The sequence below is a fragment of the Rhagoletis pomonella genome, unplaced genomic scaffold (assembly GCF_013731165.1).
Source record: "Rhagoletis pomonella isolate Grant_MI unplaced genomic scaffold, Rhpom_1.0 Rhpom_scaffold_00006, whole genome shotgun sequence".
Taxonomy (NCBI): Eukaryota; Metazoa; Arthropoda; class Insecta; order Diptera; family Tephritidae; genus Rhagoletis; species Rhagoletis pomonella.
The window spans coordinates 38,704,841-38,719,885 of record NW_023458560.1 but is presented as its reverse complement, the minus strand read 5'-3'; the positions used below and the strand labels follow the sequence as shown (position 1 = coordinate 38,719,885).

The 15,045-nt window shown below is 37.2% G+C and overlaps 1 protein-coding gene across 3 annotated transcripts in view; it reads right to left on the bottom strand.

The window, feature by feature from the left end:
- LOC118740730 overlaps positions 1 to 14,206 on the bottom strand; it is a 226,132-nt gene extending 211,926 nt beyond the window's left edge. For 2 of the 3 annotated variants that reach the window (XM_036472383.1, XM_036472385.1), the window contains exons 1-2: positions 13,086 to 14,206; positions 12,908 to 12,982 (exon numbers count right to left, since the gene is read on the bottom strand). In XM_036472383.1, coding sequence (XP_036328276.1) covers positions 12,908 to 12,982; positions 13,086 to 14,183 — 1,173 coding nt within the window. In that variant the 5' untranslated portion in view covers positions 14,184 to 14,206. The remainder of the gene's footprint in view (positions 1 to 12,907; positions 12,983 to 13,085) is intronic. The other variant, XM_036472384.1, reaches the window with a different exon arrangement.
- Between the last annotated feature and the right edge of the window lie 839 nt (positions 14,207 to 15,045).

Genomic DNA, 15,045 nt, shown 5'->3' with positions numbered 1-15,045 from the left:
GACCCCAATCACCCCTGAAAATTTCATTGAAATCGGGCAAGCCGTCTAGGAATGATAGAAATCCGAAAAAAAACACGTAAAGCCAAACAGAATTAATTTTTTTTTTTGTTTTTGCAAAACGTGCAAAAATACACACATGAAATTTCTTATGTACACCGTCCACACAGACCCTAATCACCCCTGAAAATTTCTTTGATATCGGGCAAGCCGTCTAGGAGGAGTATGCGAACAGGAAGTTTTGCCACTTAATTTTATATATATAGATTAGACATCATTTGCAAATGAAAAAAAAATAGTGCATGTTGGGTACCGTGAATGCTCACACCGCTCAGTAAGCAGCGAAGTTTGTAGAGTTCTGAAGATTGGTTGGTTGCTGTTTCAGGGTGATTTGGACGAAATTGCAACTGCATTTTAACAATTAATAAAACTTACCTTTGATGTCTGGGAAGTTGACATACGGTATAACGCAAAAAGACCACAAAAGTTGTTACGATAGTTTTTCAATAGTTCTAGAGTTCTTGAAAAGGAAAAAAGTTCCAGATACCTTGACAAACAAAAAATTTACAAAAATTTTGTATGCCACATTCACACAGCATACGACATGTGACAAAGGGCATCAAGGCACATTAAACAGGTAGTATCAGTAGAGCAAAAACAACATTTGCGTGTATTTTGTTGTTGCTTCTGGTATCGAAAGTGTCAAAAACTGTTCTGAATTTTTTCTTCTAAATCAAAGCGTGCCATGTGAAATACAAAAAATTATAAAAAATAAAAAATTGAAATTGGAAAAAATAAAAATTGTTGCAACTTTCTTTCCTAGTAAATTTGTTTGCTTCTCGAAGCATTGATCCATCCTTTACAAGGGCCAGTAATCAGCGGTTGTGCTGCTGAGTTGGGCGAACGTTCCAATAGCTGCTATTCAATCGCTTGTTTTGTATGGAAAAAGGTTTCACATGCAAATGGATTCTAACAATTCAGAATTTTTGTGAGAAAAAATTAAAAATATTTCGAGACCAAATAATTTGAAAATAAATCAAATCAGCTGCTCTACTGATACTACCTGTTCAATGTACCTTGAAGGGCATGTTCAGAAGGCGCAACAGCTCAGTAACTGTGGCACAGTAGGCTTCGAAGATTATAGCTACAATCTATTGACATAGCGAGGGAGTTACAGTAATTGATTGTTTGCCTAGAGGTACTACAATGAAACGGCTACTACTATGCTAATTTACTAGGCCTCGCACCTAAGGCAGTCGTACAGAAAAGATGTGCTAAATTGGAGCGCGGTGTGTTGTTTTTACCAGACAAAATGTCCATTCACACTACATGAGTTGCAAGGGATGCCTCGAAAGCTATGCACTTAACAGTGCGTAAATGGTTGGATCGCAGTGGCATTTTGCTTTTTATTTCGATTTAAAAAAAGTTATCGAGACAAAGATTTTCAACAAACCGACATACGCGAGCAGTGGACCCACATTTCCCTCTCGTTAAGTACCGCCGCCGAAGAAGTAATCGGATTTCAGCGAGCCCGAAAGAACAACTGGTACAATGAGGGGAATCAAGAAGCTGCAGATAAAAAATATGCCTATTAAGCTATGATCGACCGCAATGCCATCCATGTGGAACCGTTATAGGGAACTGAAGATGGAAGCGAGACGTATTTTCCGCAATAAGAAGAGAGAGGCCGAAATACATGAGAGCGAAGAGTTTGAAATGCTGGCCTACAGGAAAAACGCCGGAAATTTTTATCAGAAAGTTAGGTGACTTACGGAAGGTTTCATAATCAGTGGGAACTCCTATAAGAACATCCATGGGGACTAGTAATCTATGTTCAGAAGGTACTTAAAAGGAACATACGAAGAGGACGAGCCCGAGCCCCCAGTCGATGATGATGGTACGAATAGCGATTACGCGGCTGAAAAACAACAACGCTACTGGAGCTGACGGCTTGCCAGCCGAACTATTCAAGTACGACGGCGAGGATCTGATAAGGTGCGTGCATAAACTCTTATGCAGAATATGGTCAGATGAATGCATGCCCGACAACTGGAATTAAATTTTTCTCTGCCCAATCCACAAGAAATGCGATCCCGTTATACGCGGAAACTATGGCGGGATCAGCTTTCCAAGGCCGAGACCGCGCAATGAGCGGCTGAGCAGTGGGCGGTGAGTGGCTGCCGCTCAATGCGTGGCCACTTCAATATTATTTCATATGTTTTAATTTTAAGCTGCTCACCGCTCAGCCACTCGCCGCGTTTCCGCTCATTGCGTGGCCTCGGTCTAAGCGTAGGATACACGGTTTTATCGAGTATATTGTGTGAAAGACTCAAGCCCATCGTCATCGAACTGATTGGATCTTATCAGTGTAGCTTTAGACCTAGCACATCCACCATAGACCAGGTATTCACAATACGCCAAATTTTCGCTTTCGACAGCACGAAAAGAGGTTGTCTTTATGTCGCGATGTCTGAATTTGGTATATCCGCGAAACTAATACGGCTGTGCAAAATAACGTTGAGCAATACCATCAGCTCCGTCAGAATTGGGAAGGACCTCTCCGAGCCGTTTGATACCAAGCGGGGTTTCAAACAAGGTGGCTCCCTTTCGTGTGATTTCTTTAATCTGATGTTGGGAGAAGATAATAAGAGCCGGAAAACTGAGCCGCTCAGGCATTATAATTTACAAGAGGAACAATTGCTGGCGTATGCCGACGACATTGACATAATCAAAGGCTACGTCTGTTCTGCCTTCTCGGGATTAGATAGAGAAGCAAAGCGAATGAGTCTAGTCGTGAACGAGGACAAAACGAAGTATCTAACAGTCACATCATACGCGTTTTGGCACCCACGTTACTGTTGATAGTTACTTGTTTGACAAAGTAGACGACTTTGTTTATTTGGTAACCAGCGTTAAAACCAATAATAATGTCAGCCTTGAAATCCAACGGTTAATAACTCTTGCCACCAAGTGCTACTTTGGACTGAGTAGGCAATTGAGAATTAAAGTCCCCGCTATAAGTCACTCACCATGCCCCTGCTGATGTATGGTACAGAAATATTGACAATGAAAACATCTGATTAAGGGTTTCTTGGAGTTTTCGTGATATAGATTCTGCGAAAGATTTCTATACTTATTAGCCGCCCCTCGTACGAATGTCATCATTTGTTTATTTCGCCTTTTTATTTTCTTTCTCTCAAAGAACAAGCCCAACTACACACCGGCTAAAAAAAAAATGGTGCCTAGCCTTTTGAGTGCAGATATTAAATTATGCAATTACTACAGCACTTCTGTCGCGGTCTGAAGCAAGTGTTTATTAAAAGGTAGCCTGAATAGGTGTGCTAAAGGCCGGAAAGTCATACATAGGGCAGCAAGAGTGTTGGCGCATACATATGTATGTATGTATGTATATACATATGTACGCAGCGCACTGGTACACGTGTGGGCTCAGTATTTGAGTGTAGGTAGCACGGAAAATCAATAGAAAAACTAATGACATATATGTAGCTATATACGAATGTATGCATATATGCATTCAGCAAAAAAAAATTAATGAAAATATGAAAGGACGTGGAAGGTAAAAACTTTCAATTAAAACAAGCTCAAATGACAGAGAATATCACAAAAAAAAAACGAATGGGAGCTAGTGATTTGTATGAATGAAACACAAACATACATATGCACCTACAAAAGCGAGTGATAGTGATTATTGGAAATATCCTGCCAACAAGTACATTTTTATATGTACATATGTATGTATGTATGTATATTGTGTGAACTTAGTTTTATTCCTGCAAGGTTTTTGTAATTTGGCATTGCGCCAGTATTTTAATCAAAGCTTATTTAGGAAACAGCAATACTAAAAATTTTGCAACAAATTAGCAGAGAGAAGGTTCGGAAGAATATTAATTACTTGGGGTAAACAGAAAAAGAAAAAAAAAATTTATTGTTGGTTCTTAACTTGTGATTAGAAAATGAGCTGTATACTATAATAGGGCAAATCAGTATAAAGGACAACCATTTCCTTAGTACGAATGTATGTATGTTTGTATCTATGTATACTCACATTAACTTTAAAGAGTGTAATACTTTAGGGCGGGTAAATTTTTTTGACTCTACGCGTATAGCATGGGAGAATTCTACGTGTAATTCTAAACAAATTTGCCGATGAAAATATGGGTTTAGAACAGAGACCCAGAATAATAATTATTTCATGGTGGAGTTTTAAAAAAGTCATCAAAATTTTTGGTAAGAATTATAAAAGCCTCTTGATAATAATTATGTGTGAGAAAAATGTTTTAAGTCATCGATAACTATTATTTTAAGACTTATATAACAGAAGTCTTTTCATAATAATTATCAGCGAGATAAATATTTTTAAGTCTTCAAAGACTTTTATTTTGAGACTTATTTATATAAATTTATATTTATATGATAAGATTTATGAGTGCGAACAAATTTTGTATATAGTCCCGAACGGGTCCCACACCAAGCCCCAACTGGTTCCAAACTACCCCCCAAATAGTCCCGAACTGGGCCCCACCTAGCCCCGAACTGGTCCCCAACTAATCCTGAAATGCACCGGAACAAGTCCCGTCTTTTAAGACTTAAAAAATTTGTTCGCCTACATAATTATTATGAAAAGACTTTTATAATATGAGTTTTAAAATAAACGTCTTCGAAGACTTAAAAATATTTATCTCAATGATAATTATTATGAAAAAACTTTTTATAATATAAGTCTTAAAATAAAAGTCTTTGAAGACTTAAAAATATATATCTCTCTGATAATTATTATGAAAGGACTTTTGTAATATAAGTCCTTGAATAAAAACTATAGATGACTCGAAAAATATTTATCTTTATATAATGATTATTGATTGAATTTTGTTCTTTTTTCTTATAATAGTTATGTCTCTGGTTTAAAATCCATTTGGAGTTTGCCGAATTGCGAAAATAGCTTTCGAAAAAAAATTTAAAATTTTCACTGTTGCGCCCTCTCGTGAAAGTTTTTAGAAAAAGATAAGAGCAGAAATGGATTCCTCATACGAAAAACCCCTTCTAGCATGTTTTTAGACAAAATGCTATAAAACCTATTTTCACAATTTGGCAAACTCTAAACTGATTTTAGAACTATGGTTTCTTTGACAAATTTGCGTAGAATCCTTCTGTGCTATGCGCGCATAGTCGAAAAAACCTCCCATTTAGATTGACCCGCCCTAACGTACATAGAGACTTTTTAAGAAAACAACAACAACAACAACAAAAATAAAAAAATAAATAAATAAAAATTCTGGAAACATTTCACTCTATCGCAGGTATTGAAATTATGCTTATATTCTGCAAACCAAAACCTCAAAATCTTAACGAAACCTTTAAGTGTATCGGTAGTGTGCTCTGAATTCTGTAACGATTTCTTTACGAGTCTTGAATGAAAATCATAAGAAGTAGTTGACACGAACACAAAAAGAAACTTCTTAGAGAAAACACTGGAAAATTTCTTCATATTGTATCATTATTTACATGTATTGTTTTACCGATTTCGTAAAAGACACCAAGTACATTTTCCCTTATAGAATCGAAAATAAAACTGAAAGGTGAAAAATGGTTTCTTTACGAATTCTTTAAAATTTCTCTACTATTCAGATTACTCTGAAAGCATGATTTGCAGGATTGCTAATGAAAAAATGTTCTTTCTTTCGCATAAAATTGATTATTTTTCACTACCTGTAACACTAAAAAATGTTCTTTAGCAATTTACCATCGATTAAATTGAATCCTTGCTCTCAACTTTCCATAACAACATTGGCACAATGCCAGCTTATAATTAAGCGCATAAGAGTAGAGAAAACAAAAAAAACAAGAAACTAAGCTTGCAAAATTAAAATTAATGAATTTTTTTTTCTCTACACAATTTGCAGCAACACTTTTATACTTTAATTTTTTTGGTTTAAATCTAGCGTAAACACTTGCACATTGCCAAAACAGAAAATCAACTAAGCCTACACCTGCCAGCCAACGAAGGTCCAAAAAGCAAACATTTATTGGTGAGGAATGACAGGAATTGATGGAACATGTACTTATTTACACTACTAAACTTATGAGCGGGGGAGGTTCTCCATTGCTTACTTTTTCTACTTCCTGTTCCATCTCACCACCAACGACGCTCATCAACCACACATTTCATGGTTGGCATGGGAAAATTCCGATTTTTCAAAACATCAACAAAAATACATCCCTTACATTGAAAAGCAATCAAGAGAGAGTGAAAAGCGCTTAAAAGAGAGTGTGGGAGAGAGAGAATGAGAGCGCGACAAGGTGCCCACCCTAAAGTTGGCAATCTGACAATTCGTCTGCTAGACAAATAGTAGCTGGCTATGTTCTTCAAAAGGGTTGCTGCCCCCAAATCAGCGGAAGTGGAGACCCACAAAGGCATTGTTTGTAACTTTAGTGTTATTTGTTTGTTTACTTGTACTCGACCAAAACATTTGTTTGTTGAGGGGGTTCCAAAGCTCATGTTTGGTACAAGGACAACAGCTGGTACTTCACGTAGATTTAATTTGTACAGTGTCTTGTAAGTTTGCGAAATAAATCCCTTAAATTTTATTTACAATATTTTAAAGACAAAAATCTGATAGGAAACTTCGTAAAGAATGGACGTAAAAATTGACTATAGCGACATTTTTTTCAAAATTTTCTTGTTGATGCAGAAATGTTCCTAGAGCATGTAAATGCATGAGGGCTCGATACGTATAAGAACATTACCGCCACTGAACTATTTATGTTTCTAACCGAACTTTTCGGAGCCATTTCACCTTTTTTTTGCGTAATTGAAAAACTGAAATGACAGTTCAATGTAGTAGAGATGTCAGCTTTCAAAAACCATCGATACATCGACTATTTATACATCGAGTGGAAAATTGTCGATGCATCGAAGCAAAACCTCGATAACTTCGATGCATCGATATTTTTCAGACATCCCTAGGAGCGGGCTCACTTGGACAGTTTTGTATTACGCATTGTGTTACCACTTAAAATATATTTTCCTCAAATGACGCTAGGAAAATTGGTGATGTCCAACTAAGAGAATTCCTTGGCAGCGGTGATGATATAACTGAATTTCTGTCCAAGGAAAACAAATTTCAAAATTCAAAATTTCACATTTTTCCAGATTTTGCAAAGCTTATGTTTTGAATATCTCAAAAACTATTTTAGATACAAAAGTCGTTTTAAAGGTAATATTTGGGGCTGTATAAAAAAAGTCCGAAAAATAAAAAAATAAAGAATTTAGAAATTTAAAAATCGTAAAAGTAACAAGTAAGAAAGTCTAAGTTCGGGCGGAATCGAACATTAAATACCCGGCGCAAGTATTAAATATATGTTTTTCACCTTTCCGAAAGCTACCGCTGCATGGTAAGCAGGGGTGTATCAATTTTGAGTAAATTAGCGTCCTTAAATTTCGAAATATTGGAGTTTCAAGCATTTCTGAAATTTACCGTTATATGAAAGCGGCCTCAATTTTAGTCCGATTTCAATAATTTTCAACGTTTTGCTTTAATGTGGCAAGCACAATAACCATACCGAGTTTGGTACGAATTGGTAGAACGGTTACCGAGTTAGGCGGTGCCACGTCCATTTTCCAAAATTTTATCATAAACGTATTTCTTGGTAAAGAATTGTGGCAAGCATAAATTTTGAATAAATTAGCTTTAATATTTACTGATTTTTCGTATTTCTCTAAATTGCCGTTGTATGGGATGTGGGCGTGGTTATTGTCCGATTTCAAAAAATGTTCGGCCATTTCGTATTTTATACCAAGGCCAACCAACAACTGTGCCAAGTTTGGAAGAAATTGGTGCAGCGGTTACCAAGATATACACATATAACCATAAGTGGGCGTGGCTACGCCCATTTTCCAAAAATCTATAATATTCTTATTCTTCGTCTAAAACTTATTAGGGGTATTCTCTGATCTTGCAAAGCCCTTGCACGGTGCACGGATTGCACGGTTTGCAAAGCTGTCCCATACGAAAACCGGTTTTTACCGTGCAATCCGTGCAATCTATGCACCGTCCAAGGGCTTTGCAAGACTCAGAGAATACCCCTATTGTAAATATCAATTTTGAGTGAATAATCTTCAGTAGTTACTAAAATATCGCAGTTTTCGTATTTCTGGAAATTACCGTTATATGGGAAGTGGGCGTGGTTACAGTCCGATTTCGCCCATTTTCAATACCATCCGTCCTACGCCAGAAAGAAGTGCACGTACCAAGTTTCGTTAAGATATCTCAATTTTTACTCGAGTTATCGTGTGCACAGACGGACGGACGGACAGACAATCACCGCTTAATCGATTTCTCTTTTTATTCTGATCATTTATGTTTACATTTGTCTATATCTATCTCGATTCGTTTTGCCTGTTACAAACAACCGTTATGTGAACAAAGTTATAATACCCTTGTGCACAAGTGCGCTCGGGTATAAAAACGTATGTAAATTTTTGCCTCAAGTTTTAACCGGCTTCAAAAAAAGGAGGAACTTGGGCCACGTGAACCGTTTTAAAGAAACTTTTTTTTATCGGAAAGGTGGTACCTCAGGGGTGGTTCCATACGAGTTTTGTTTAGTTGCGATCATTGGATCTTGAAAAAGTTAACGGTACTCTAAAACTTATCTATTACTTGGTTTGTACCATCTCACTGATCTTAAAAGATCTTGAAATTTTCAAGAAGAGTTTTTTAAAGATATGTATAATATTTTGAACTTTGAGAAAAAAAATATTGCAAACTCTAAATTAAAAATAAATTTAAATTAAGTAAAAATTGTTTAACATATAAAGTATATAGAGCTTGCAAAAGAAAATATTTTTTCGAAGATCAAAAATTCACTTCTTAAAAAAGCACCTTGAAATTTTCAGGATCTTTTAAGATCAGTTGAAGGTATGGTATAAAGAATTATGCCAAAAATGTTAAGTTTTTGCTTTTAACACTTTTTTTAATTTCCTTTAAAGCAAGATTAGAACCATTTTTGAAACTATAATAATTTTTAAGATATACATTTCGAAACAAATTTTTTATTTCTTTTGCAGAACTTCTTTATAAGATACAAAAAAGTTCTGACCCAAATTCATACTAATGAAAAATGGTCGATCCCAACAATTGGTTGATTTGACATGGATTGGCCCTTATAAAAAGCTACAACTTAAGCAGGAAAGCTGGGAAGGAAATTCTGAGATGATTTCACCACGCCGTGCTTAGAAATAGCCAATTATTTTTCGATTTGACAGTGACCAGTCTGGATACTTATAGAAAGCTCTTAACTAGCTGAAAAAGCTCCTATGACCGCCTGGGGTCGACCCAACCCTCAACCAAAATGATCTGATTTGAAAGTAATCCTAGGCGACTGTGAGAGAGGTCACGCATTCTCTGGCCGATTTCGATAGCTCCATAAGCGATCATAGAGCCCTGATTGCCCTTCTGCTGTCAGAGTAGTTACTTAAATATTTACCTTTCTAATCGGTAATATACACCAATTGAGTAAAGCTGAGCATTAGACACTTTACACCTTCTGGTGGACAAGACGCGCACCGACTTGCTAGAATTAAATAATAGAAAGCCCGCAGCTAGAAGACCGCTTTGTGACAAAGTTCAAGCACCCTTGCAAGAGATCATAACGTGTTCCCAGAAGTATACCTCTGAGTTTCTTCTCTCCAAATGATCTAGGAGTAATTAACGCTGAAGTTCCAAAAAAAAGTGTGGGAGAACACTGATTTGCTTTGTTGGGACTCCCACTATTTAATCTTTGATCGTGCCAGAAAATAGAAATGAATGTATTTGCCTGGAAGGAATATGTGACATTGCTTTAGACAAGAGGTATAGACATTGAATGGAATATAGAATGCAGTTTCATTTGTAATTCGCTCTAGCTATTCGAAGAAATTACTGCTCCATCTATCCTAATGATTTTGGCGCTTTAACGCTGTACGTGTTTACAAGTTTACGATATTTCCCGCAAAATCAAATATCGGATGCCATTAATTTTTTTACTATTGTAAGTACCTTAGTTGTACACACTATAATATTATGCCGAAATCTACGTAGCTCGTCTAAAAAAAGAGACAAACACGACCGATAAATGCAACTCTGAGAGGTCGTTAAGCTCCAAGAACTTGGCACGTGGACAAGTATCATATGTGCACACCGGTACACTTATGTACATACATATCTACCGTGCAGGGAAACCACGAAACTAACTAGTCCGATAGTAACTAGTTCAAAAGCAGCGAAATATGGTACCTTTAAAAAACGAACCGGATGAACCGGTTTTATTTTACATAGTTTTTATACAGTGAAAAAACTTATTTTGGTATGAAGTCATGACCAAAAATTACAATAAAACTATTAACAGTAAAGATAACTCTTATTGAGAAAAGAGTAAAACAAAATAGGTACAAAGTTTTTTTTTTTTTTATATCCAAATTAAAGCAAATAAATATCAGTGAAGAATTCACGTTTGGTCTTCTTTTAATACTATATAGCATATTTTCTAACTTTTTGCCGACGTAGCCGAGTGCTTAGAGGTGCCTACTGCCACTCGGGAGATCCCTGGTTCAATTTATGGTTCCAGCAACATCAACAGAAGTTTTTTTTCAAGCAGCTGTTGCCCCTCGGCAGACCTATTGTACTTCCGCCATAAAAAACAGAACACGAATGCGAAGAGAAGCTCGGCCAAATGCGTAGAAAGTGTTTGAGCGCCAAGCATTCGTTATTATCAAATATAATATACAATGCATCCCGAAATAACTTAGGATATAATTTTTAAACTATTTAAGGCCTTGAACTGAAAAATTTCGAAAAACCTAAAATTTTTATTCAGAGTTCAAGATTTGGATGCAATGAAAAAACCCGGTTTGTTCGATCGAAAATCCGGTTTATTCGATATTCGAAAAATCAATATTTCAAAAAAAACAACCTATAGATTTCCAAAAAAAAACCGGTGGAAACCTGTTTAGAAAAACCGAGTCAATCATCCTACTAACTAGTTACATTTCGACAGCTGAGTGGAAGATCGACCTATCTCGGTAGCCGTTTCGAAAACGCCCTATCTCAGCAAATTTTTCAAGAAACCCCGACCTCAGAATTTGGCTAAAGAACGCCCTAACTCAGAAAATGGTTCAAGAACGCCCTATCTCGAAGTAAATTACTTCCACCAAATTCTGAGAGCTTTTCTGAGCGTTTTTCAAACAAATGCTGAAGTAGAGCGGTCTTGGGCCATTTTCTGGCATAGGGCGTTTTCGAATCGGCTGCTGAGATAGGTCGATCTTCCACTCAGCCGTCAATATGTTAACGTGGTTTCATATGCTCAGATTGAATTACATTTTTTCAAACAAATTTGATTTCAAATTTAAAACACATTCCTTTGAAAATAATTTAAAATTTCTACGAATTCAAAATTTTTACCAAGCACTATGTGTAATTTTGCCCATTCTCGTGGCCAAAATTAATTATGGTCATATAAGTAGATAATTTAACAAACCATATTTTTGTATTGATTGGAATTCGATTTCCCACGTTTTTGCCAAAAAAAAAAACCTTAACCCTTGACGACCGATGGGTCACTTTTTAATTTGTGGTTATACTGAAAAAGTTTGCATGTACTTTTTTTTTTAAATATTTATATTGAAATGCAACTTATAGAGTGGCTAATTTTAAAAAGCATTGCCAAATTATATTGTTTTCAATTGAAAACCTGAATTCCCTAAACGTCCTAATTTTTGTGCTGAAAAGTTAAAAGGGATAGCCTTTGCAGCAACAAAATTGCAAACAGCATATTGTTTCCTCTTTATTGAGTTCTCCCATCCAAACAGTTCACTACTGACAGTATAAAGAATACCTACAAAAAGAGCAATTTTCTCAGAATTAACACAAAAAATCGCAACATGAAATTGACAGATTAAACTGAAAACTCTTCATTTTACACATTTTCGAAAGTCTTAACACGGCCAACATTTCAAAAGCATATTCAAATATCATTTTTAAGAAAAAAAAATTAATTAAAGGGTATATCGGAAGTAAATATATATTTTTCACTAAAAAAAAAATTTATATAAAATAAAACAGTTATAGATCTTTAAAGTACTTACTTTTTTATTCCCTATATCTTTCGTAATTTTTTTGATAATTATTAATTTAAATATGGTCGTTCGAAAATAGCTAAAAAACAGAACACCAAATCGATTCCAATATTTCACTCACAAACAACGACTTTGACCACCTGCTAAGCAGTTCTCGTTCGTTTTTTACAAAAACAGCAGAACAGAAGAAAAACAGGTTTGAAGTTTTGTTTATCAAATACCAAGGCCAAAAATTTACCCTTTGTAAGTACGAAAAGCGACTTTTGGCCACACAAACTGATCAAATTACCTATGGTGCCATGGGAAAACCAAACAGACTCTGGTTGAAAAAATCATGTTACATTTTTCGTCTGACGATTTTGGAACTGGTTCGGAACTATGTAAAAAGGGATGCTGAGCGAACTAGAAGTAACGCGCACTAGTCATGGCTGTAAATTATATAGTACCGAACCAGTTCGGCACTAGTGCGTTTCCGCACAGGGTATGTACATACATACATAGATAATGTATGTATGTATGTATGTAGCTACTGTAGGAGCAAACAACCATAACAAAAATTGGCTTCGTCGACTCATTCTCCTTTGACCTAAAAACTAAACGAAGCTCGAGGGGCTTTTACGCGCAATGCTTCTTCTAGCCAAACTATTTACACTACAATGTTACATTTGCTAGCTATGTACATACATACATATATGCAAGTGTGTAAAAATGGTTGCAAAATTTTGTTACTTATTTCCATATGGAAAATGCAGGGTAGTTTAGTATATATTTTTCGCTTACGAAATTTTGCGATACAGGCGTCAGAAAATCAATAGAACTCGTAACTCCCAGCCTCAAGAGATATGCGTTTCCAAACTGATGCAAAATTTAAATAGTACACGCAATGGCACACACAAAAATACATTTAGGAAACCACAAAAAAAAAAAGTTTAATGAACTGAAAATTTCATTCACTTACCATTTTCTGCATATCCCTGTCAATCCGCCGCAGCTCGCCAACTCCAACTCCACCATCAACACCGTCCATTTTGTACGTTATGTCATTGCCTTGCACGCTACCATTTGGGACGGCATAATTTTCACCAACAGCAGGCTGCTGCTGTTCACGCTGTGTACTTGTTTTTAGAGGCGCCACATTATCAGCACCTACAGTTCCTGTAATTGCCACATCAGCTCCAGTTGTTTCTGCTCCAGAGCCAATTGCTGTGACGCCTCCGGCACTTTTATCCTTTAGTGCATCCGTTTTGAAAGTTTTCTGCTGCGCGTAATAGTTGTTTTGATGATTTAGATAACTACGACGCAACGATTGCGAACGCGTCAGATTGCCAACTGTGACAGCGGGTGTTTGCGTAGACAATGTTGAACCAGGCAGTAATACGGCGGCCTTGCGACGCGTTGCAACAGCAACAACACCCCCAAACGAACCGGCTGTGGTGGCGTTGGCAGCGTTGCGCGGTTCGTGTGTGTCACGTTGCATTGTTGGCTGTGGTTGTTGTTGCTGTTGTTCAAGCGCCCCCATCAGCGGGTGATTGTAGCGGGTGTTGGCCGTATGCGGCGTGGCGTTGCTCAAGTGGCGCGTGCTGCGTTCCATTTCCATATAGTGGCCACGGTAATCGTTGAAGAGATTTGATTTTGAACCGCGCACGCGCAGTGACGCGGAACGTCGCAATAAATCGGGTGAGTGCAATAACTGTTTCAACTGGCGGCCGTGTGTGTACTGTGGCGATTGCTGCGGCGACGACTGTTGTTGCAAGTGTGGTATTTTACTTGCACTAGTGAGTGGTGGTGTTGTTGTCATTGTCACTGTTCTTGTTGTTGCGGTTGCTGTTGCTATTGCTGTTGCAGCCGTCATTGCATTAGTTTCTTTTACAATATCGGTTATTGGGTTATTGTTGTTTATCACTTTTGTACCAGCTGCTGGCTCTTGTTTGGCCTCCATCTCCTCGGCGGCATGTCGCTCTGCCATCTCGTCCAATTGTCCCCCTCCAGCGTCCGTAGTTGTTGCCACTAATGACGTTTCGACACTCGATGGCGCTGCTATTGACAATGATGTCATTGATTGGTGGTCACGTCACTGCAAGTAAACGAGAGAAGAAAGCGTTTGAGAGGAAATACGTTCATATATATGTACATTTGTATGTGTGTAAATATATGAATAACGAAAAACACGTTAATGCTGCATTTAAAGCCACTTCCAATGGAAAGCTAGGAAAGTCAAGCTGTTGTAACTGGCGCAAAATCATGATTAATTAACTACATAAGTAATTATGTGTAGCGAAAATTGCCTGCCGGCGTCAACTAATTACAACTTTCCTCTCGGCTGGTAATACAGCAACGAGCAGAGTGAATGGCGATTTCATGATTGACTACAATTTAGTTATCTTTTGCTGAAAGTAATTTTTGTAATTAAGTTCATTTTTGTTTTTATTTTTTCGCGCTTTTAATGATTGTAACGCGTAGTTAATTAGACCCTCAACAAAGTACATATTTAGTAAATCATACTGTGGATTGTACTTAGAGCAGGTCCTACGGGCTTCTACCACCTGATCGGTAACGACGCTGGCTATGCGTTTGACTATGATTATATGAAACGTATTGGGTTCATCGATTCCTCAGCTAGTATTCTACTACCTGGGTATGATGAGGTGAGCCGAAACGGTTATTAGGGTAATGCTGCAACTGTCCCTGTCCCGTTAGCACCTGGGCAGGCCTCAAAGTACGTTCCGGCCTCCGTTACAGTTAATTTAGTGGTAATGGCGCCGTTCAGAGGACTCCCGTTAGGCACTAGTCCGCGGGACATTGTCAGTACCAGGCTTTGAGAGAACCTGATCAGTTACATTCTTCTAGAAGACGAGCCACTCCTGCGTAAAAGGCCCATTCTGACCTACGCGGATTAAGTGCCTAAGGCGATCGTGTAT